The sequence below is a fragment of the Chanos chanos genome, chromosome 4 (genome assembly GCF_902362185.1).
Source record: "Chanos chanos chromosome 4, fChaCha1.1, whole genome shotgun sequence".
NCBI lineage: Eukaryota > Metazoa > Chordata > Actinopteri > Gonorynchiformes > Chanidae > Chanos > Chanos chanos.
Window position 1 is genome coordinate 6838614 of NC_044498.1, and position 24421 is coordinate 6863034.

Below are 24421 nucleotides of genomic sequence, written 5' to 3' on the forward strand. Positions count from 1 at the left end.
CTTCAGTGTACTGTCTCAAATGACTTTCAAGCCTAATGTTTACATTCTGGGAAACATGATTATGCCTCTAGTCTATAACTCAAAACAGACACACAAACAAACAAACAAACAAGCAAACAAACAACCAAAACCGTTGGCCACTGTAAATGCTTTGCTCTGGTATGCACGGTGAGTGATTTGCTGAGCATTTCCTTTTAAATCATGTTCTGAAGTTGGTGTCTGTGTCACCTCTTAGCTAACGGCCAAATGTTAAGTGATAAGACATGAGCTATGAGCTCACGCTCCTAATACAGTTCAGCAATCTCACAGTGAGAGAATTAGCAGGACCCCCCCCCCCCCCCCTTCACTTCACTCTACCCTTGTCGCTATGACAACAAAACACTGACTGGAAAGACCTTTATTTGTGGTTTGTTTGGTTTGTTTGTTTGTTTTGTTTTTTTTTTTTTTTTTCTCCCCAGACACAATAACGTCACAAGCGACAACTCAAAATATCACGCCAGTGCTCGGCCAACTTTCTCTCGGACGCGCGAGGCGGTCGCTCCGCGCCTTGCTCGAATGACCCGTCTAACAATCGAAATACTTAATTACGCCTTGGAAGGGTGAAGTGTCAGAAACTCAGCGACAATACGAGCTGAGTATTAGCAGTACGACCGCTTGAAAAAATGCGTGCCGTGATTCGCCGGCCATCTGTCGGGGCTTAAAACGGAGCAGTGTTAGCTGAGGCCAGCCTCTCCCACCGTGAAAGGGTGTGTCTTTGAAAAGGACCGTAACCGTGGGATGCTGTGTTAACATTAGACCAAAGGAACTGAGGTTTGAGCCTGTGGCTGAATCCTCTCCCTGCTTCCGCCCACACGCCAGTGGAAATACTAGAACAATCCATTAACAGCTGGAAGACTGCGCACAAAATGCAGTGTTAATGGGCACTTTTAGCACAAGTACATGTTCCTTTTCTGTATATCGGGTTGCACAATTACTCAATGGATGTGTTGCTATCGCACATTCATAGATATGTGAAAACCCGGGGACAAAGCAAAACTTTGACCTACTGACAATGAACACCGCTAATGGCATTTCCGTTACTTCATAACTGACCACTCGGCTGCCAACACTAACAGGACGTGATCTGTAAGGACTTAATGGCTGTTGTTGTACCTGTGACATTTTAGAAGGCCACTGTACAAGAGCATATCACCCGGGTGGCTGTACGTAGCACGGACGAACGAAGTGTTACCCTGTGTGTGGAGAAAGTCTACCATAAAAGACAAAGGAATGACAGTCAGCAGTAATCTCTCTCTCTCTCTCTCTCTTTCTCTCTTATCCCAGTTTACTTTATGAGGGAAGTGACCTCATCTCCAGCCCAGCAGAAAGGCATTTGAGACCAGGCTGCCGGAGAAGTACATCTGGTCTGTGATGTCACTTTTCTTGACTGGTTGCCACAGATTTGGCCTGTTGAACAGATATTTCGCCGTGATAAAAACCAGGCTTATCAGTCCCACTCGCTTACACTCACTCAGCACAAGGCCGTGAGTTCAAACCTTTTATAAGAGCCGTAAAAGGCCATTTAAAGATGAAAGAAATCAACAGTTCACCATTCATTTCCATTTCTCAAGATAAAATGACTTTTTTATTGTAATGCAGACAAAATACAGACTATGATTATGAGTGCAGACAAAAGCTGGGAGGTCGAAAATGGGGACGAAAAGAGCGCTGCGACTTGAACCCTCACCTAAAATCTCATCCCGGTATCAGGTTGTGTATGGCTCTAAACCGATCTGGACTTTACGATTTCTATTTTTGCATCGCGGTCTCTCATCTAGGCCTTCAGGCTAACCCTGTAAGGTGTTCAGTAATCGGGTCACGTTTTACGTGACGGGTTCAAATAAACGTTTAGACTCAACCCAGCGCTTTGTACGCCCTAAACGACGCTTCTTTCACTGCATATGGAGGAAAAAAAAAATACGTTTATGGACTCACCTTCAAGGTTTTGGACCGTTTCAAAGACCCAAGCTGAGGAGGGTGTGCTTTATCAAAAGCTCCCCCTTGACATTCCAAACCCTCTTTTATAACGCGAACATGGAACCATTCTATGTGTCAGTTGACATCCATGACTTTCTGTCAGGGAGAACGCGGGGAACGAGGCCGAATGGTGATAACAGTAAAGACGGGGGTCACGCACGCGGGAGTAAGAGTTGATTGGTCTTGATATAGTGCTAATAAGGCTGACATATTTACGAGGGGAATGCCTGAGATCGTAACGCGGCCTCACAAGTGATATTTCAAGCCGCGTCTAAGTGCGTCATTACTGGCTACATACATGCTGTATATTAATAGTGACACTGAAACACTGAAAGGACCAGCGCTTACATTATGATGTCATTCCAAAAATCGTTGGAATGTTTTATGTAGGCAGCGACACAGTGTATCTTCTCTTTCAACGACAAGACTGTTTTGCACTTGCGTCAATAAGGGGCTTTATTTGCTGGAACAGCAGAAGAGTTTTTTTCTCTCTCTGTCTCTTTTCTTTTTTTTTTTCTTTTTTTTTTGCATATACCAGGACTCAAGGTGCTTCTCTGGAAAAGCTGGACGCTACATTTTGGATTGAGGGTTCAAATCCTGGCTGTGCCACATTTGCATCTGTGGCTGGAATGGCACGGAGCTAATTGTGTATCTGCAGGAGGGATTTTTTGTGGTAAAATATAGCTAATAGTTGTGAGGAGAATGACGTTAATAGTAATTGTCTTTACTGCTGGACAAAAGTGTGCGATTCATAGCCTACATTCTACACTGGACAGCTTGCGCTGTTCATGACTCAAGTAGCTTTCTTGTTTGAGATTTCAGATGAAAGACCAAACTGGAGGAAAATGCAGGGAGTATATAAATAAATAAATAAATAAATACATACATATGTTTTTTTAACAAAACATGCATATACTTAAGTATACATATATATTGAATAAAAAAAACCTAATTACCCTTTTCACTTAGGTCATAACAAGTAAGAGCCATTAAAAATCATAGGACTGAGAAAAGGTCTAGCTAAAATACGAAATACTCTAACCCACACTTTTGTTTTGACTTACTCAGCTGGTGATTTACCCTGCCATTCCCCTCTGACCCCTGCCCTGACTGGTCAGAGGTCAGAGAGGTTGTCTGGAGACTGACTGTAGGTATTTCAAGAGGAAAAAAAAAAAAAACCCTCTACGAGCGCTGTCTTTTTCAAAGGAGTGAATTTACACACCACAGAAAGTACTGACGCTCTGACCCTGTCATGAACTGTGTATTTCTGTAACACAAGTAAGGCACTGAAGACAGTATCTGCAAGAGACTGAATTTAATACACTGTAGCTAATCAGGCACCAGACACAACCGTGACCAAAACGCCGCGTCATTGGCCAAAACAATCACGCCTCCACCTTTTAGTCTCATTACACAGTCTGTGAATGACGGTGAAGTAGCCACGCTTTCTGTATTTACATTGTCGATGCTTGCGTACACACCCGGTGACATGAGACAGGCATGTTCGTATGTCTTGCCAACACAAGGCGTCATCGCCAGGAATTTCCAGTCGACCGCCGCGCTCATCTATACCTGAAAGGTTTGGTCTTTGACCCTTCAAGCTATATTTTAGTGGTCAAAAACAAGAGGAAGACTAAAAACCGCTGGAGGAGGTTTTGGCCAAAGGGACTTAAGAATGTGAGACTCTCCACTACTGCCCTTATTTAGTAATGTTCCTCCTCTCTCTGTAGTGCCAAATCAGATTCTCTTTTCAAAGCCTTTTCTCTCCCCCCAGGGCTTCAGAATCACATGGAGGGGTTCAGGGGCAGTGTTTTGGACAGCTGCCACCACCTGTCACTGTTTTACTGCAGCATGCAAGACAAACCTGAGACGCAAACTCGCAGACTAAGGATTAAAGAGAGAAAGAAAGAAAGAAAGAAAGAAGGAGAGAGAGAGAGAAAAAAAATATATATATACATATATCAAATATGAATATACACGTATCAAATATGAATGCTTGTCTTCATCAGTTCCCAAATTCTACAGTGCGCAGGCGACTGTATAGTTTACAAAAACTGTCAGACTAAAGTGTGGTAAAAGGCCTTTGAAAATGAACTGATGGAGAGCGAGAGAGAGAGAGAGAGAGTGAGGAATACCGGAATGAACGGGACGCGGATCGCAAATCATATTAAATACGCTCTTTTCCTTTCCCGATGGCCCTGGTGCCGAATCTGTCCTGCATACGGGATAGAGGCAGGTGGATGCTTACGCCAAGAGAAAACAGCACTCCCATTGACCTCTGTCTGTTTATATTCCATATCAATTATTGCAACAATCCTTGGCTGTTAAAGAAGAAGTCTTTGTGTTGCCAATTCAGCAGCACTGTCATGCCAACGAGGAATGTGTGTATGCAAGCGAACTGTTAATATCCAACATCACAAAGCTATATATAAACGTGCCCTAGCGTATTTGTGTTGTGCTCTATACCCTTTGGAAATTTGGTGCTAACATGCGGGCCGGGGTGGGGTGTGTGTGTGTTTGTGTTTGTGTTTGTATTTGGGGGAGGTGGGGGGGGGGGGGGGGGGGGGGGGTTGGGTAGGGTGGGGGTAGAAGAGTGTGCTAATTATCAAGAGGGCAGCAAGTATGCACGGTTCTGTAAAACTGACCTCTGGCAAAGTGAGATTATTAACCCCATGGCTGAGATGGATAGGTGTATTTGAGACCTACAGCTGTGGAGTAAAATTAAAGCATTGGCATTTGTTGCAATGCTGAGAGCTGATAAAGTGATAGCCCTCACTGTTTCCCTTGTGGATGTCTGCGCACACTATAAATACTCGTTTTTCAGCGGCAAACAGCTGTGCATGTTGCTTTGGGTTCTTCCCAGCTTTAGGGTGAAGGCCTCTGCCCCCCAGCCCCATCCCCATCCCCATCCCCCCCCCCCCCCACCCCACGGCCCCCAAAGCCCCACCCACCCCTGATTTGCTCGCCTGTGTATCTATGACTAGCGTCCGTGTAGGTATCAGTCATGTTTCGCAGCTGCCCCAACCACGTTCAGCGCTAGACTGACACTAAAAAACGCTTATATAAATACTTGCACTGTTTCAGGATGCTAATCTCTTACGCTATCCGCTAAGTTCTTGGTGGTAATAAGTCAAGTCTGATTTGAATGACAAGGATGTCGCTGGACGAATTCACTGTATCTATTCGGGGACTTTGTTGCGGGGTAGTTTGGACACGTAAGATCAGTAGGATCAATGATTTAATGTTTTGTTGTGTTTACAAGTCATGTTTACCCAGTGAATGTTACTCAAGAAATCATGTGTCTGGGATTGTTTTCCTAGCATAAAGTTCATAAAATCCTGTCTGCTGAATAATGTTGCCGTTTTTAACCAACCATCGTTTGAGATCCCTCTTTTGTGTGTGTGTGTGTGTGTGTGTGTGTGTGTGTAAACAACCCATTGGTGTACTTCACTCTGTGCGCAGGGCCTGGAATTTAGGAACAAATAAAAGTGTCATTTGAAAGTGAGAAGCGTTCTGTAGTCATACCCACAGGAGCGCTAGGCTGTTCCCCCATAACAGCTATTAATAACCCAAACCCTAAAGTGGCTGCTACCATTCGGCTGCCAGGATTTTCCCTCTCTGACTCACGCGCTGGTTTCGTCAGAGGTCCAATAGAAAAGGCATGAGGAACGCTGGCGTCGGTTCTCTTTTAAGGAGCCCGACGACCTCCCCGCTCCCGGGACTCTGTCGGCATCGTGACACTCTACACTGTCATTTCATCACTTCTTCACAGTGACATGAAATACATGTTTATCTCAATCTAAATGCTCTTAATTATAAGAGCAGTCTTTCTGAGCAACGTGCTCGGGCACAAGCTCCGCTATGTCCTCGTGCTTCCAACATAGTGCTCTTTCCCCCCTCTCTCTCTGTCTCTCTCTCTGTCTCTCTCTCTCTCTCTGTCAAACTCATGAATTCTCTCTACTATCTCTTCTGACCTTAACGCAGAGAACCATTAGTCAAAATGTGCCATTACAAGCAGACTTCAGATCAGTGTCCAAAGAAGGCAGTATATCGCTCTTTCAGGTGTGATGCAGTGGAAAGCATGAATCTGGCTTCACTTTGACAGTGGAAACAATGCCTCACATTCCTTGTTGAAATGTTGGGACTCAAGTCATACTTGGCACAGTTCAGTTATAGCTCTCAACATTCGAGTGCTGCCATAACACGCGCAAACTGCAAGATAGACTCCGAATCCAGCCTGCGCAATAAAGCCAGAACTACATTCAGACTCTGTGTGTGTGTGTGTGTGTGTGTTCGTGTGTGTGCACGCGCGCACATGCGCGTGTGTGTCTCACAGACTTCCACCAAAATCGTATTCCATCTTAACGCATTCCAGCCATTTAAAGAAATATTTGCACGTCCATAAATAATCAAACCTTGGAATTACAAGAGGTAAACAGATGATACTTGCATAGTCTTGAGTTATCTTACCGTTGAGCGGAGCACAAGTATTACTTCAGAACTGCACAAATATTAGTGTAATTATAAATTAAGTCCCAAAAGCACTACAGCAGGATCTATTCATCAACTGCTCTGAGCAATTTTGGAGCCTCTCGGATCTTTGTTTTTTTTTTTTTTCGGGTTCAGATCATACCGAAAATCTTGTTTTTATTGGGAGTTAAGATGAATACACTTGCCGTTCGGAGGTTTTGAGTGCTGAGACTTTCTCAGCTCCAGATGGTGTATAAAGTCCTCATGAGAGTGTGGTCGATGCTCGGGGCGGCTGTTCAGTCACACGCCTAATCAGAGGGAGAACAGGAGGCTCGTTTGGGGAAGGGAGACGGTAGATGCTTGAGTCAGGGGTCAGGGGTCGTGTGAGATCACTCGGGGAGGAACAGTAGATATGCAATTGATGAAAAATGCTGATGTCATACTGGAGCATGGCGGAGATTACATAAAGCCTCAATCCATCTCTGTCAGAGTGTATGGTTCTCACTGTTCACTGCATGAGCCTCAGCAAGGGAAATCCCCCCCCCCTGCGCAAATCCCCAACATTGCCATGGGAAATACAGCCCAGCAAAAAAGATTTACTGTCCGGGAACGTTTTGGGAAAACAAATTAGACACAGGGGTTCAGTATGCAAGCTCTATGTTATCTGATGTTATCATTTGGCTTACCTCATCCATCTGCGTTCAAACCTCTGCCCACAGACCTGCCCACAGACATGGTGTTTGATTCCTCACATAGAGAAATGTTGAGAAGTGGTTTACAGTTGGACAGTTTATGCACAGTTTGCATCATGCGCTATGAAAGATAGATCTGCGTGAGCTTTGGCAAGTGGTCAACTGTATGTCATAATATGCTGATGAAGGATTTGTCATGAAACTCTAACCTCTTCTGGCTTAAGACATTATTGATTTTGTTCATTTTTTTTTAGAATATATAAATATTTAAGAAAATACAGGAATGAGTGCTGAATATGGAACATCCATCTAACAGAGAGAGAGAGAGAGTGATTTGAGCAACAAGCTAGGTTTAGATATGTTCGAATAGTGTGTAAACCAAAAAATGCTGATACAAGAAATTGAGTAGGGAGGTAAAGAGTGATGCAATAATTAACATTAAAAATGTAGCTCTACCCTGACCCCTCTCTCAAAGAACCACCCCTAAATAAATAAGTTCAGTGCGTCAGTACTCCTCAGTCACTTCACTGACGGTGTAATTTATGGATTTGTTGAGCAGAAGGTCACCTGAAGAGGTCAGCGCAGTCTTCTGGTTGTTGACTAACCCTCTCAAATGACCTAAACACATTTTAGTGTGATGCAACAATATGAAATATTTCACCTCCATAACCTCATATCTTGACACGCGACTTAACATGTTGAACCGAAAGGTCATTCACAACCGCTTTAATCAAAACAACACACCGCCCCAAACCGAGAACACAGCTAACGTTGTTATTACTGACCGATAAGCAGCGTCACATTTCAGTTCTGTGCAGTTTAGTGGCTTTTTTTTTTTTAAGAGTACTCTCGCCTGTCCTCTTCGTCTTTTCACTCGTCGCCATTGCCTTGCCGTCCCTGTCTCCCAGGTGAGAATGAGGTCCAGGACGAGTGTCATGGAGGGCCCCGAGAGCGGGAAACTAGTGGTCAAACAGCCCGTCAAGAGCTTCCACAAAGAGGAGCAGGGGAGCGGCCAGGAGATCATGAAGAGGAGAACGAAGGTTCAGCAGGAGAAAGAAAGCAAGGACACAAACGTCACGTCTGCGACCGTGAAAAGGCCGCAAAAGGATGCAAACGTTGGCGGCTCTGGGACCGTTAAAAGGCCCCAAAAGCCGGCGGAGAGTGGCAAGAAAAAGGCCAGATTAACGGACCTCTCCCAAGAGGATCTTCTCCGTCTGCTGGGAGTGATGGAAGGAGAGGTTCAGGTAAGAGCCGCTTTACTGCTGGGATTTGCTTTTTTCTTTTTTTTTAACGTGTTCATCGAACGCAGGTGTTTGGGCTAAGTGCCATTTAGTTGGTAATGCCAGTATTTGGATTGAGAAGTCTCAGTGAACGGAACATTCACACTTCACTTTTGTACGGGTTCCGGGGCTTGGTCCTCCCTCAAGACCTGAAAGCTGAGCCACTGTTTATTAATTTTTTGAAGGAACACAGTTTATTGATGGCCTACAGGAATTGCTTGTGCTAGTGATACTCCCTCTGTGTCAGTCTGTATGGCCGTATCTTTAAATGAACTTAAATCAAAGCCGGTATATCTTTCAACACTGATGTGACATGGCTGTTCATTTGCTTTCGAAAGTCAAGGGCAGATGAACCCTGACAATAGGAAAGTGAAACTGCAACAAAAGGCACAGCCACTAGATGGCAGTGCTTCTTGTGGCAGATGTCCACACACCTAATGCTGCTGACTTTACTGGTCCTGAATCTCATACCTTCTGGTATTCCTGTCTAAGCAGGATGCAAGACAGACTACCCAGAGACTCAGAGGGCAACATAAGAAATAACTGGCATCTCTAAATTTGTTTCATTATCTCTAATGCACTAAAATAACAAACTATTAAAGATTAAAAAAACTGATGATCAAAATTCGAACACATTCCAGGTGCTGGACGTTCGGATACAGAACCAACAAATGTTTCAATACTAGCTTACTTTGGAACCTAACTGCCTCCTGACATGTTAAAGACTACAGCTCCCCCTTGTGGTGTAAATTTAGAACACAACAAGTACAGTGCATGAAAAACAGGGGTGGTAAAAGTATTCAGATAGGCCTGTTATACTTCAGTTTGCTTGCACTATTTGCATGTTTATACACTACACTAAACGCTGAAATCAACGAAATTGTTGTATATTTCATTTTAATGGTGAGCGAGCAATGACCAATGAATGCACTATGAATTAAGGGGAAACCGATAACTTCTAGTTATCTCAACGTATTGTATACACACATAGTTTACCCTCTCGGAAAATTTCCACTCTTAAACATTTCGCGCTAGACCGGCTTGCAGCAAGCTGTCGGTAACTACACCGCTTTGATATTCGCCAGCTGATGCAATCACACTGGCGATGATCAGTACATGCCAATTCAGGAACTGCAGCTAGGCTTATTAGCTTAGCACATGGATGCACATGATCTCACACCTGTTTGTGTGCATCTGCATCAGACAGGTCCAACCGCAGCGATGCTTATAATACCTTGTAAATGTTGGTATTCCCACACGCATTCAGTTGGCTACCACTTGTAACAAAAAATAAAGCCAATGGCTAATGACTGACCGTGGAGAATGCAAAAAGATAGGACAGTTGTAAATAGCAGTGTATCGGAGTAAAAAGTATGTAATTTCTTTATAGATGCAATCGGGTGGAAAGTGAAAGTTGCTCATATTGTGGAGACTCGGAGTACAAATCCGCCTTTATACTACTTGAGTACAGTAACGACATACTTTAATTTCTTTACTTACCCCTAGTGAAATATCACAGTTCACTGACCGCCCACTGAGACAGCACGTGGACACCTCTCTGTCTTTTTTTTCCTCACAAGAGTTTTCCAACCAGAATCTTTTTTTAAAAAATGTTTTATTTATGACTTTTTAATGGAAACATTTTAACAATCCACCCACACAAACAAAAAAGAAGAACAATCATTCCCCTCCCAACCACATTCAACCCTTGTATGGCGCATTAAGGACCACAAAACAAGGAGTATAAAGATTATTATTATTATTATTTTTTAAGGGCAACTAAATTAATAGATGAATAGTTTGTTTTAACATTAAGGGAGTGTCAGACATACCAATATCAAGAAAAGAAGGGGGGAGGGGGGCAACCCGAGGTAGGTAATGGGACCTAGTGCTCTGTAAGAATAACTGAACCACACAGAACATGCATTTACAGTGAAACAGACAGAAGAAAAAATAATTCTGGCATTTCTTCTAAGAAAAAGACAGGCTCTTATGGGCTTCCTGTAGACTGTACTTATATCCAGTCATTCAGACATAAAGGGCCTGGCTTTACCTATATCCAGTCATTCAGGCATAAAGGCCTGGCTTTACCTACATTCAGTCATTCAGAGATAAAGGCCTGGCTGTATATGGCTTTTGGTGAAGATAGGGCAGACACATCTACATATAAACATTATGCCAATTAAAACACATTACACATCTGCATAAGAGACACAGCTCTTGGGCCCTCTTGACAAAACTAAATATCACTCACCCCCACCCTGATAACTATTGTCTAAAGAGAAATAGATAAATAAATGAAAATAAATAAGAAGATAGATGAAGCATGAGGGAATTAGACAGATAAGCTCTTTGCAAATTCCATAAAGGGAAGCCATGTGGTCTTACATTTTTCGTCAGACTTCCCTCTGCTATATCTAAGTTTTTCTACAGGAATTAGGGAGAGCACCCCTCCTTGACCCAGTGTGTTGAAATGAGGGGGGCTTTTTTGACTTCCAATGTAGTAAAATGAGATGTTGAGCTATGAGTGAGGCAAATGCTATAGCGTTAGACTGGGATGTAGTCAAACTGCAATTATTTGTCACATATGAAAGAGAAAGCCTCAAATATACGACTCCAAAATATATTCACAGTTGGGCAAGTCCAAAACATGTGACCCAGTGTTGTTGCTGGGCTCTGGGTGGCACCTCAAATAGCTTGGATCAGTACTGGGATGTAATTTGGATAGTCTTTCATTAGAGAGGTGTAAATGGTGTAATGTTTTGAATTGTATAAGAAAGTGTCTTAAACAGAATGAAAAAAGTGTGGATACACTCCAGACTGCCCTGCCAAGATTCTTCTGGGAGCTCAAGGTTTCAATCCTTTTCCCAGGCTGTTGTTGTTTTGACCAGGGAAGGTAAACCATTTGTCATGAATAACAGCGTATATTGAAGAAACACTACCCCTCGCATATGGATGTTGAACCAAAAACGTGTCTATCATGTCTCTTGGCGGTAACTGGGGAAAAGGATAGAGTCCTCTTGCAAAGCTGCGAGCCTGTAGGTATCTGAAGAAGCGGGACTTTGGTATATGGTAATCATTTTGCAGTGTCTCAAACGTGGCAAATGTGTTATCTAGAAACAAATCTGTATAAAAAGATCAGATCATTGTTGTGCTATATTCGGAATACCAGCCAGAATCTTTCTGGGAAACCCCATAAATCCCTACATTGTGTATTTGTATCTTTAGGCACGGGAAGACATCATCCACATGCTGAAGTCAGAACGGACTCGACCGGAAACGTTGGAGGCTCACTACGGCTCTGCAGCTCCCATAAAGCCGCTGCTGGCCCTGCAGAGAGACAGCATGCTGACCGGCGGCCAGACCACTGGGGAAGATGTTTACGAAACACCCATGGCAGAGGTGAGGAGATGGGTATTGCGTAACACACTGGTGGTGAAGTTATGATGTATGAATCCAATGGCTGCAGCACAAATGTTTCATAGCTCTGAGACCGTTTTTTTTTTTTTTTTTTTTACCCTTTTAGCTTGACCGTCTTGAGGACAAGCACAGGGAGACTTACCGTCGCATGCTGGAACAGCTGCTCCTGGCTGAGAAATGCCACAGGCGTACTGTAACTGAGCTGGAGAGCGAAAAACGGAAACATGTCGACTTTATGAACAAAAGCGATGACTTCACCAACCTCCTGGAACAGGAGAGAGAGAGGTGAGAGAACGTGCAGAGTGCATAGGATTTTGCGTCTGTATGTGTGTCTACGTAACTCTTCATCTATGTGTTTGAGTGTTTTTCTCTGTTGTGGAGGTTGAGGGTCTATTATGTCACCCGCTGCGGATTTCTCTGTGATCATGCTGTAGCAGCTCCCTCTATAAGCATGAAACTATAGCACACAAAGGCCAAGGGACAATGAAACACTGAGCCAGAAGGAAGCTTCAAAGAGCACAGCCGTAGTGTGGAAGATGCCCGAGCAAGTGATGCTTTTAACGGTCCGAAAGAGCCAGAGTTAGGGGCCCCCAGAGCACTGCTGATGAGGACAAAGCAGAATCAGTGTTCTAAAGAATGATGAATGGATTCAGCTCAGTGAAAATGGCACAACATGCGGCCCTGTGATGAAACGGCTTTTCAGCTGACCTGATCTTGTACCGAAACATCATCCAAAGAACCATCACTGATCCATTGAGAGCTGGGAAACGGTTTATCATATACGTGGCATGTGCACATTTGCTCACGTTTGTTTTTCTCATATATCACAGAAAAAAAAACAACAACAACTGGCGTATCAGGTGTGATGATTTAGGTAGCTGACATATTTTTTTTTTTTGGTGTATCATTTCAAATATGTGTTTAACCAATTTTGTCATTGCAAAACAAGATAACAGGAATTCTCAGTGACTTGTAAAACCATGCCGCGATCGATGAAAAGCACGCATATCCCAGAAACCTGTGCACCCCTAGGCATCGCCTCTTCTCCAGCCTCAAAGGACAAACATGTCTGGGCAGAAGCAATGACATCACCAACATCCATCAGATAAGACCCCTACCAGGTGATCATTATCAAACTCCACTGTCTGCAACGCTATGGAGGTGGTCTATCAAGCCAAGAATGGCACCGATATTACACACATGGTTACAGACAGCTGGGTTTCCTCCAAACAAACATGCTTCTGAAAACCACAGGCCTCATGCCTCACTGAGCACTTTAGTGCAACGCCAAACCTACTTGGGCTGTTTTGACAGCGCTGTGCTCTGGTGTGGACATGGGTGCAATGAGCCTCGGACTCATTATAAGACATGCATTCTTTGAACTTGTCATCTAAGCGCAAACAAATCCGGAGGGAAAGAAATGCCTTTGATATATATTCAAAAATGGAAGTACCTACTTCAATAGATGCTCTCTGAACTCTAAGCTATTCGCCACAGCTAAAAACTGTTTGGAGCCTCTGTGTGATTCTGGATTGAAGGATTAGTGAATATATCCAATATATGTAGTTGCATTCATCAGCTCTTGCAAATCAGGAGGGCATGTAAGGTCTTAACTTCCAGCACAGATTTGTGTCATAAACTGTATGTTTGCCCATCACGCATATTAAAACGGCGATTAGCTCATACCAGAGACACCCACAGTACTTAATTATTTCTAGGGAAAAGGATTTGACATGGAGCCTTTTTAATTCAGTGTAAAGCTCCGAGACAGCTGCTTTTCAAATGTAGTAAAATTTCAATTACTTGCCTGTCTATACAGAGAGTCACAAGAATTGTCAAATTGGGTTCTATGTGCTTCTTTATACCGGCGTTTAAAGGTGACCCTTCAGAGCAGGTAATTGAAAAGATACCACAAGGAAATACATTTGTTGTCCACATGTGTCTAGTATGTGAAATATGCTCGCTACTTGCATATGTTGGCATAGAACATTCTAGATGTCTGGCTCTGTGAGTCAGGGAGCAGCCTGAGGTTTTATGGTCTGTTGGACATAGCGTGAAGATGATAGTCCATGAACTCACACATATTCACTAATTTCACCATTTAAAAGTGCTAGTCTGGACCAGGAACACACAGAATAATAAATGTGCATTTGGTTCCTGTTTTCAAATCTCACAGTATTGAGAGTTTTTTTTTTGCACACATGCTCAGCACTGTATTTGCCTTATTTCAAAGAGATTACTCTTTGAGCACTGTGGCGATGCAGTGGAAAAGATGCTAGCCCACCACTGGAAAAAAAACCTGATTTCATATAACAGTAGCAATGCTTCCAGCTTGGTGGGGCGTCCACACGAACATAGTCGGCGGCGTTCACGGGTGGGGATTGTCTCCCCATCGCTCCAGTCGCAGCACCCGTGGGTTGATGAGGGGTGCCACTTTTCCCGGGAAGCCATAACATGGGCGTTGTGGCTTTCTGGAAAAGTCCTCCATGGTCCGCTGTAAAGAAACAACTGGGGACTTCACGTGTCGCGGAGGAGACGCGTGGTAGCCTACGCCCTCCGGCATGGGCTTCATGGAAGCGACAGGGAATAGAAATATGAGGAAATTGGTCATGATTAAATTGGGAGAGAAGAGGGACAAAATACAAAAAAAAAGGCATTGTTTATCATTAGTTCTGGCAACATATTAAACTTACTCGCAATATCAGTGTATTTGAGACATAACAACCCTTTATAAGAACATCGCTGTCATTTTTTTTTGTCTTTTTTTAACATTCTATTTATATTCTGAATTCTATTTATCTTCTGAATTCCGTAAGTTCTATTTCCTCTGTTTGGAGGTTAAACGACATGGAACCACAGAAGACAATATTTGATATCCAGGTTAGTCTTTCCCTATTTCAGTCCTCTGGCCCATATCGTCCAGTCCTCTCCAAATGGTCTCACAGCTTCGTGTGATTACATTCCTCTCTGCTAGGGTAATCTGAAGTATGCAGCATAGGTGATGTCACGCCATCCCCAGAGCACCTGTGATTGGATCCTGGGATTTTAGGGGAAACATAGCACAGACAATAAGATGTATTGTTTTGGCATTTTATCTCTCTCACTCTCTCTCTCTCTCTCTCTCTCTCTCTCTCTCTCTCTCTCTCTCTCTCCCTCCCTCTCTTTCCTCCTCTCTCTATCTCTCTCTGTGAGGTCTGACTGGAACATTATACTCTTAATTTCCCTCAATTCCAGAGTCGCTGCAGCCTTCAGCATTTAGTGCCCCCCTCTCTGTATTCTTTAAATGAAGAATAAAAATACTTTCAAAGAGATTTATTTCGGGAATGACAAAGTAGTTAAGACTTCTGACTGGGACTCACAAGCAGCTGTCTAGCCAAGGCTCAGACATTAAAAAAAAAACAAAAAAAAAACCCTCTTTTAACAGCAAGACTATGAATAGTTTTGTTCATCGCTCATCACAGCATTTTTCTAAACGAACAATGTTTGTAGTGACCAGATCGCTGGATGAGTGCTACTTTTTCTCACACAGTAAACAGAAGCTAAATCGTGAAAACCTGAGGGTACATGAACTCTCACAATATGAGATAGTAACAACAGTTTAAGGAAGATCCATCAAGACAGGCTGCAGCGAGAAGACAGTAGTCTTGTTTAGATCTGAACGCTTTTCGTGTGTTTTTATTGTTTATTATGCAGGATAGTCTGCGTTGGGCCCAGATTAGACCAAGGTCATCCTGAACCGTATGACTCAGACTGAGAGTCAGGTCAACAGTGACATCACTCTCATGGCATCTCAGTCATTTGAGACATAGTATTCACTCATCCACAGCTGTTATGGCTATCCAGACATGCAAGAGAAACAAGCAGACAAAGAGTTACCTTTTATCTACATCTGTACTACTTTGCCCATTGCTCTCCAACCATGTGAGGAGCCTGTGCATTTGAACAGCCTTTTGACCAACAAAGAATGTGGTATTCATTAATATTTTAAAAGCAAGCTGCATTTTCTCTTCACTTTTCAGTAGATTTATTATTATGATAAAAATAAAGCATCTCTCTTCAATGGGTTGCAATTCAAACCCATTTGTGAAGGCATTCTAGCTAACTTGCATTAGTTTGGATAAAGTTTTTTTTTATATATATATATATAGGTAGATGATGTTCTGTTGATTCTACTTGCATTGCTGAAAGCTGGGCTTCAGCATACCAGAGAATTTGCCAAGCATTGTGGCATTGTTAACACAAAACAAAACTTTTCCCTTGCATTGTTGTCCCGTTTCTATGGCAACACTTGGCTGCAAGAGAGCAAAGAAACAACTGGGTCATGTTGAACGCCAGCCAAGGGTAGATTTAAAAGTCCTGTGTAAGGGTGTGTGTGTGTGTGTGTGTGTGTGTGTGTGTGTTTTAAATAGTTTTGGTGTATTGATCACAGGTGAGTCTGTCTCTGAAAACATCCTAGTTTCAGCCCTAGAGAAAAGTGAGAGGAACATGAAACAGATGAAGAAAGAGATCATGAAAAATCCGTTTCTCTTCCCCGGCTCAAGTCCCTCCCCCTTTGAGTCCAAACAAGGGCAGAGCAATCCCGTGCCTTATATGGGGGGATGATATCACCACTAGTGAAGCAATGCAGTGTAACACAACATTCACCTTTCATTGTTCATTGATGACATGTTTGGAATGTGACGGCTAATTCCAGGGAGACTAGGGGCCCTTGCCCGACCCTGTGAAAGTCTCATCAGCTTGGCTACTGTTAGGCACAGAGCACATTAGGCAAGGACCCACCTGGATGGCTTCTCTACTAGAGGGTGAGTTTGATACTATTCAGAGGCTGTAAAGTGAATGCAAACAGGGCAATCTAACAACAAAGGTCTTTGTTTGTAATATAGTGCAAAAGTATCCGTGAGTGTTCCTCTGGTATGCATGGGAAAATAGCCTAAATATTTTCCGTGATAGAAAGAACAAAGAAAATTAAGTACGATACACAATCTCTAATCAGAACACATCACATGTCGAAATGCTGATGTGGTCCACTGCCTTTAATATGTAACAAACCTGTTGTGCTATCGCTGAGAACGACTCCCGCAGAGTTTAGTCGGTGTAAACATTCACCTGCAATGCAGCTGACTTTCTTCATGCCAAAAAAACACCATAAACTATGTGTGCCACTAGTCATGTATTCAGGCTTTTTTTTTAATCTTCTGAGGTTCTTTAGGTATTAGAGGCACAGGTATAAGAGGTTTGATGAGTTTAAGTATTGGTAAATGTCGTAAAAAATAATTGTAAACGTGTTTTGAAATAAAATTTCATTCCTGAGCATTCTTTATAGGCATATTTTGCTTGAAATCTCATGCAAAGTTACAGCTTTACAGTTATGCAAGCATTTGACTGGACTTCAAGTCTGTCAAGTAATGATTCTGCAGCTATGTGAGCTATTGGTATCAGAGTCCTTGCTGAAGCAAATCACTGAATCAAGTAATTCAGGCCCCTACCTGTATTCTCTCCTCAGTCAAATGCTTCTACTTTACTCAGCCACAAATAAATTAATTTACGCAGCATGATTAAATTTTGTTGAGCACTTTAGAATGTGCATCTTTGTCTGTAGTCATCACACCATAAAACCAATGTTCCCAGTTGTTTAGATAGTAATTACAAATATTGGAAAGTGTTTGCAGGAAAAAAAAACCCGCATTTGTTTGATTGCTATCCAAATATCCTGTTTGCAGGAATAAACCTGATACCTTTCAAATATAAAAATATTTGAGTTCTGAGTATAAGGTTTAAAATGTATTGTTTATTTAGACACACGCACGCACACATACACACACACACACGCACACTTAGATTAACTTTTTATATGTCTTGTTAATCAAGATGTGGCAAGAGGCATGGCTGCATTTGGAGACTGACTGACCTGTTTTACTGTAGTCAAGCCTGTTGTTATAATTCAGTTTTTGCTGATATTTTGTGATTTTATTGATGTTACTTTGTTTTAATGCAACTGATAAACAGATGATTGATAAACTTTTTCTTTTAATGCTTCATTTTGTGTCACACCCCCATCCTTACCTCCACCTTCTGCTGGTCAGTCAGTGTTCTGTTTCTCTGGTTAACACTGCTCTTGATTCAGTTCATCTGCACCTGTTGGCCATTTCTTCATACTTACCTGTGTATATATACTCCCATTTGTTCCTTTGTTCTGGGTGAAGGATTTTAAGTTCTGTGAGCTGTGGTAATCTTGTGTAGATTATATGCTCTGTTTTTTTTTTTATTCTTGGATTGTGCTTAAATGAAGGGTCAGCTCAGCACATGCATTCAGCTTCTCTTAAAAGGGATGTCAGGGTTTTTTTATATATGTATATATATATATATATATATATATATATATATATATATATATAACGGATCAACAGAAAACTTGATTAGAAATATCACACTACTGTCTTTTTTTTAGATTAAAGAGGCTGCTGGAACAGGAGAAGGCATACCAAGCACGGAAAGACAAAGACCACAGCAGACGACTAGAGAAAGTGCGACAGGAACTGGTGAAACTGAAATCCTTTGCTCTAATGCTGGTGGACGAGAGACAGCTCCACATAGAGCAAATTGACCAGCAAAGCCAAAAGATTCAGGACCTCAGCAAGAAGCTGCAGGACAGAGAGCAGCGTTTGGAAGCTGTTGCCAGCAAATCCAAAGAGGACAGCCAGAAGATCTTAAAGCTGGAGGTGGAATTGGAGCATAAGGCAGCCAAATTTGCTCAAGAACATGAGGAGATGACTGCCAAGCTTGCAAACCAAGAGTCCCAGAGCAGGCAGCTGCGCCAGAAGCTGGCTGGCCTGACCCGCAGAACTGAGGAGCTAGAGGAAAGCAACAGGGTCCTGCAGAAGTCTGAAGAGGATCTGCAAGAGCTGAGAGATAAAATCAGCAGGGGCGAATGTGGAAACTCCAGCCTCATGGCTGAGCTTGAGAATCTCCGCAAGAGAGTCCTGGAGATGGAAGGCAAGGATGAAGAGATCACGAAGACAGAAAATCAATGCAAGGAGCTGAGGAGAAAGTTACAGGATGAGGAAAACCACAGCCGAGAGCTGAAACTGGAGGTTGAGAAACTGCAAAAAAGGATGGTTGATCTGGAGAAACTGGAAGGAGCTTTCAATGTCAGTAAGTCGGAGTGTGTGCAGCTCCATGGTAAGCTTGAGAGAGAGAAAAATCTGACAAAGGACTTAGCCGGTGAGCTTGATACATTGAAAAACCGTGTGAAAGAGCTTGAATGTTCAGAGTCAAGGCTTGAAAAAGTGGAAAGTAGCCTAAAGGATGACTTGACAAAGCTCAAGTCTCTCACTGTCATACTGGTGGATGAACGAAAGAACATGGCTGAAAGAATTAAACAGGAAGAACAAAAAAGTGAAGATTTGAGCAGAATGTTTAAGACTGAACAAAGCAAGGTTATGGAGGTCACAGAGAAGCTGATTGAAGAAAGCAAAAAGCTCCTAAAACTCAAATCTGAAATGGAAGTGAAAGTTACCTCTCTGACAAAGGAGAAAGAAGACCTGAAGACCAAGCTTGCAAGTGAAGAGGAACTGCGCAAAGATCTTAACACAAAAGTCAATTTGATGCAAAAAAGAATGGATGGGTTGGAAGAAGCAGAAAGAGACTCCTCTAGAAACAGAGCTAGCTCAGACAAGGCCAGATTCCCTAATGAGGACAACAAAGTCAAAGAACTAACCCTGGAAATTGAGAGGCTGAAGAACCGTCTGAAGCAGCTAGAGGTCGTGGAGGGTGATTTGATGAAGACAGAGGATGAATATGACCTACTTGAGAAAAAGTTCAGGACAGAGCAGGACAAGGCCAACGCCCTGTGCCAGCTTCTAGAGGAAATGAAGAGTCAGATTGCAAGAAACAAAGCAATAGAGAAGGGAGAGGCGGTAAGCCAAGAAGCGGAGCTGAGATTACGATGTAAGATGGAGGAGGCAAAAACAAGAGACTTGCAGGCAGACGTACAGGCTCTCAAAGAGAAAATTCATGAGCTAATGAACAAGGAGGACCAGCTCTCTCAGCTTCAGGTGGACTACTCTGTCCTTCAACAGAGGTTCATTGAAGAAGAAGACAAAAATAAAAGCATGAGCCAAGAGGTGCTCAACCTCACAAAAGAGCTGGAGAGCACAAAACGCTACAGCCGTGCTTTGCGGCCCGGCACGAATGGAAGGAGGATGGTGGATGTTCCTTTGACCTCTACAGCTGTGCAGACAGATGCAGCAGCAAGCGAGCCTGTAGAAGAGACACCTGCTGTGTTTATTCAGAAATCAGTTTTGGAGGAAAATCACATCATGAATAACTTACGACAGAGAGGCCTCAGGAAGCCAACAGTTCTTGACCGTTATCCACCTGCAGCTGCAGAGCTTGGTATTCGAAAATCGTGGATCCCTTGGATGAAGAAAAAAGATTCAGTCACTGTCTCACCAGACAGCCCCGAAAAGATGAATCATCAGGTCAATGGTACGGCATCACCACGTCCTCCTGAGCTGACCATGTCCCAAAAGCCTGGGCAACCTCTGCATATTCGAGTGACTCCAGATCATCAAAATAGCACTGCTACCTTAGAGATCACGAGCCCTCGTGCTGAAGACTTCTTCTCAAGCACTACAATAATCCCAACTTTAGGGCTCCAGAAACCGCGGATCACTATAGTTCCAAAGCCTACCACCGTACCAACCAAGACCAAGATCAGTGAAGAGACATGTGGACCCGAGAGGTCTGAGAAGTCTCCAGTAACCATCACCACCATTTCCAGGGCCAAGTCCCCTGAGAAAAACAAGAGCTCTTACCCAGATGGATCTCATTCACCAGTGTCTCCAGTGTCCATCATTACAGTCAGCACCACACCGGTGACTCAGGCATCTGCTTCTCCAGAGCCACAAGAGATGACCATGGGCCGTGCCGTGTTCAGGGTGACCCCAGAGAAACAGACAGTACCCTCACCCATGCGAAAATACAGCCCCAACTCCAACATCATCACCACGGAAGACAACAAGATCCACATTCACTTGGGACCGCAGATCAAAAGGCCACAGGATGTCGGCAGTACCCCCACAGTCACAGTCAGGCCTCTTAGTGTAAGCACAGAGAACAAAGAGTCCACAATAGGTGCGGTGCTGCGCTCCACCCAACAGCCCTCCACCACCCAATGCAAAACTACACCCAACAAGATGACCAGCAGCATCACAATTACCCCCTTCACCTCAGCTCCTTCCAGACCAACTCAGTCTGTGGTGAGTTGTAGAAGATACTCTCTATATACTGTGTAAATGGGCAATTATCATTCAGTTTGCTCTTTCCTTTCTAGAAGTGTGACTTAAACCAAAAAAAAAAAGGAGCTACATTCAATAATACACAATCACAGAGGATGAAGTCTAATCAAATAAAGATGAATATTAACAAAGTTAATTTTAACTCTAGACTTTACCAACCCTAGCTCTCAGATCAACTCCACTAGTCATTTGATAAGCACTTGCTGTGTGATTTGTGTCGTACTAAAGAACAAGATAATGATGTTCGGTCTTCTATATTTCAGTTGCTTCTGAAATGTTTCAAAATGATATCAGGTGGTGTCTGCTCCCTAGATAGCTCACTTTCAAGGTATAGGCAAATTGAACATATTTTCTTATCTGTGACTTATACTAACACTGGAATGGACTGCCATGCATATACCAAATGAAAAAGATTATCTCAGATGTTTGGGTGTTAACCAGCTGGCACCAACTGACCAATCCCCCAATTACTACCTGTTTTGAGATGCCCCTAAATAGTATGGCCAGCACTGTAAAGTAGGCTAACCTGTTTATCAAAAGATATTCTAATTAATCAAGTACCAAAACAAATAATACCCCCTTCAGAGCTGACGGAGATGTGGTTCATTTTCTAATTTTCTATCACAGTAGTTCAAAGCTTTCCCCACTGACAAATTACTTGAACAAAAATATATTTTACACATAATTTAATATTAACATTATAATACAAGACGTTTTTAGCCATCACGGCCTTTTGAAATTTTCACTCGAAAAAGACAAGAACATGCATTGAATGAAATGATGTAGTTTGTTTTAAAATGTCACAAGCCACTTTCCCTCACTTTCCTAATTAATAAGCAACTGAAGATTCAGAATAACAACTATTATACGTGACTTTGACATTCACTTTAATTAATACCCAGGATGGCCACCCCTGTGTTCATCGACAATCTGTGAGAGCAACATTTGATCTATATTACACGTCACTCTGTACTGTTCAGTTCCTCAAGTAATGTTTTGACAAGAAAATTGTTCTCCACTGTTGTTCCCCAACATAACAAAAAGGGATTGCCATCTTAAACTCTCGTTATGCACCTCAAATTTACCCAGTTATAAGTTGTTGCAGTTGAATCGACCTGCATGAACCATGACAATAAACGATCTCCTGTGCAGTAAAACATAATTGTAAAGAAAACAGAAAAAAAAAGTATCCGTGTTTTTCTTTTTCCTTCACTTCCTTCATGTCTTTCCACAGCTCGGGTCGGATGTGCAGCCATCTCGAACCGCGGCAACACGAATCCCTATGTCAAAAGGTATGAAAACAGGGAAAGCAGTTCTGGGCATCTCTGCCATGTCCAGGATAGAGCCGCGCACTGAAAGCCAGTCCATGAAAATTGAGCTGAGGAAGTCGGCCATTTGCAGCTCTGCGTCCGCAGGGGGTGGGAAGTGCTGAGGGACACACGTAAAAACTGCCGTGGAAACTCCATATGGGTCCTTCTCTGTCATGTTTCTCAAAAAACATACAAACACTCACATCTAAGACTGATTATTGTCTCCTCATGGAGACACCTGTAGGATATTAAATCACACAATGTAGCTGTAAAAAGAGGAGACTCGGATTTATGACTATCCACTTCCGTTTTCAAAAATGCAACGGTGTTGTAAATATGTGGTCTGAAAAGACTTTTTTTTTTCTCATGTGCACAAATTTGTTTGATGCTGTTACACATTAACTGTCAAGAAGCCTTATCCTTGCACGTTGTGACTCATTTGATTCCAACTTTCTTTCTTTCTTTCTTTCTTTCTTTCTTTCTTTCTTTCTTTCTTTCTTTCTCTGTGTATAAATGTGACTAACCATTTGGCTGGGTTTGGCTGTTGATCCATTGACAATCTGTTGCAATTTGTTACACTGTTCCTATTTTGTTGATATAAATATTTCTTGTGGAGGTTTCCAGCCAAAACCTGGATAAGAACAATTCCACACACAAAGCTCATTTGTAAAAAAAAAATCAATAAATAAATAAATGAAATAAAAAATAAATAAACAAAAATGTTTTACCGGTAAATGCAACGCAAGTTGTAACTGTAATATATTGATGTGAGAATACACACAGAAGTTGTCAATGATATTGACTGAATAAAAAAAAATTATGCAATCAGTGGAGAACTTAGGTGATCACTTGTCAGGAAACCTCCATAAACTGAGATGAGCATCATCACATCCATGCTCCTGTTTTGAAATGGCATATCAGTAAGGTTCGCGGCATGTTTTATAAATAATCCATTCAACCACGTCAGGAAATGCTTCGGCTGTAAACTGGCACGCTCAGCACGCCCATCAAAAGTGATAACTTTTCATCTGAACAATGAGGAATGCAAAATCAGATTCAGAAGACTTTAATCTGAGAAAAAAACATACGGTATTCTCCACGATACTATTTCATTTCCAGTTTTCAGATTAAACCTTCGGTCCAATGCTGTAACTCTTACTACTAAATGAGGAAAGAACACTTAGGCTATTCAGAGTTTATATGTGTAACAATTAGAGAGGTAAAATGATATTTAGCAGGTGCTGGAATAGGTAGAGATGATGATGACCTATTTCAGAATTTTTTTTAAAAAATTTTTTATTTTTGGCCCAATCAGATAAGAACCTCAAAATATGACCAAGTACTGAGGTTCACAGGACAGAATTCAGCTTAGCTATCTTGAATTCAAATCATAAACAGTCAAGTCTATTGCATATGAAACGTTAAAGTCACTGAGGTCCATTCTGATGCATCTTGTTAAACTGACTCATCGTTTTATGATGTTATAAGCATCTGTATTCCTTCATTCCTCACATTATATTCACGTACTGTGACAACTGTCATTTTCAGCAAGAATTCTAGCTCCATCTTGTGGACGAACATTATGTTGGGTGACATCATGATATCAGGTTAACAAAAGCAAACGACTGTGAGATACCATTAGCCGTGGCTCCACTCTAACTCTCAGTATTTCTAAAATAATTTTAGCTATACTCTAAATCCACATTAATTGCTGAACACAAAAATTATTTTTACACTTGCAGATACTAAACGGCGTCACTATACACTTTGGACATAGAGAAAAAAAAAATCACCCCTTCTGAAATCACACCCTTCAGATTATGGCCAATTGGTTTTGATTTTATTTATTTATTTTTTGTTTTTTGTTCCCTACAATTTCTGAGTGTTCTGGGATTACTTTGGATCTACAACCTGATTATGATCTGATTAAAATC

The 24421-nt window shown here is 42.3% G+C and overlaps 1 protein-coding gene across 1 annotated transcript; it reads left to right on the forward strand.

Annotated features, from left to right (window-relative positions):
- The first annotated feature begins 8092 nt into the window (after positions 1–8092).
- On the forward strand, positions 8093–22609 carry filip1b (filamin A interacting protein 1b). Its single transcript, XM_030772551.1, has 5 exons — positions 8093–8422; positions 11687–11860; positions 11985–12163; positions 18327–21138; positions 22412–22609. Exons 1-5 carry the CDS (start codon positions 8093–8095, stop codon positions 22607–22609), a joined length of 3693 nt encoding a protein of 1230 aa, XP_030628411.1.
- Positions 22610–24421: the final 1812 nt, after the last annotated feature.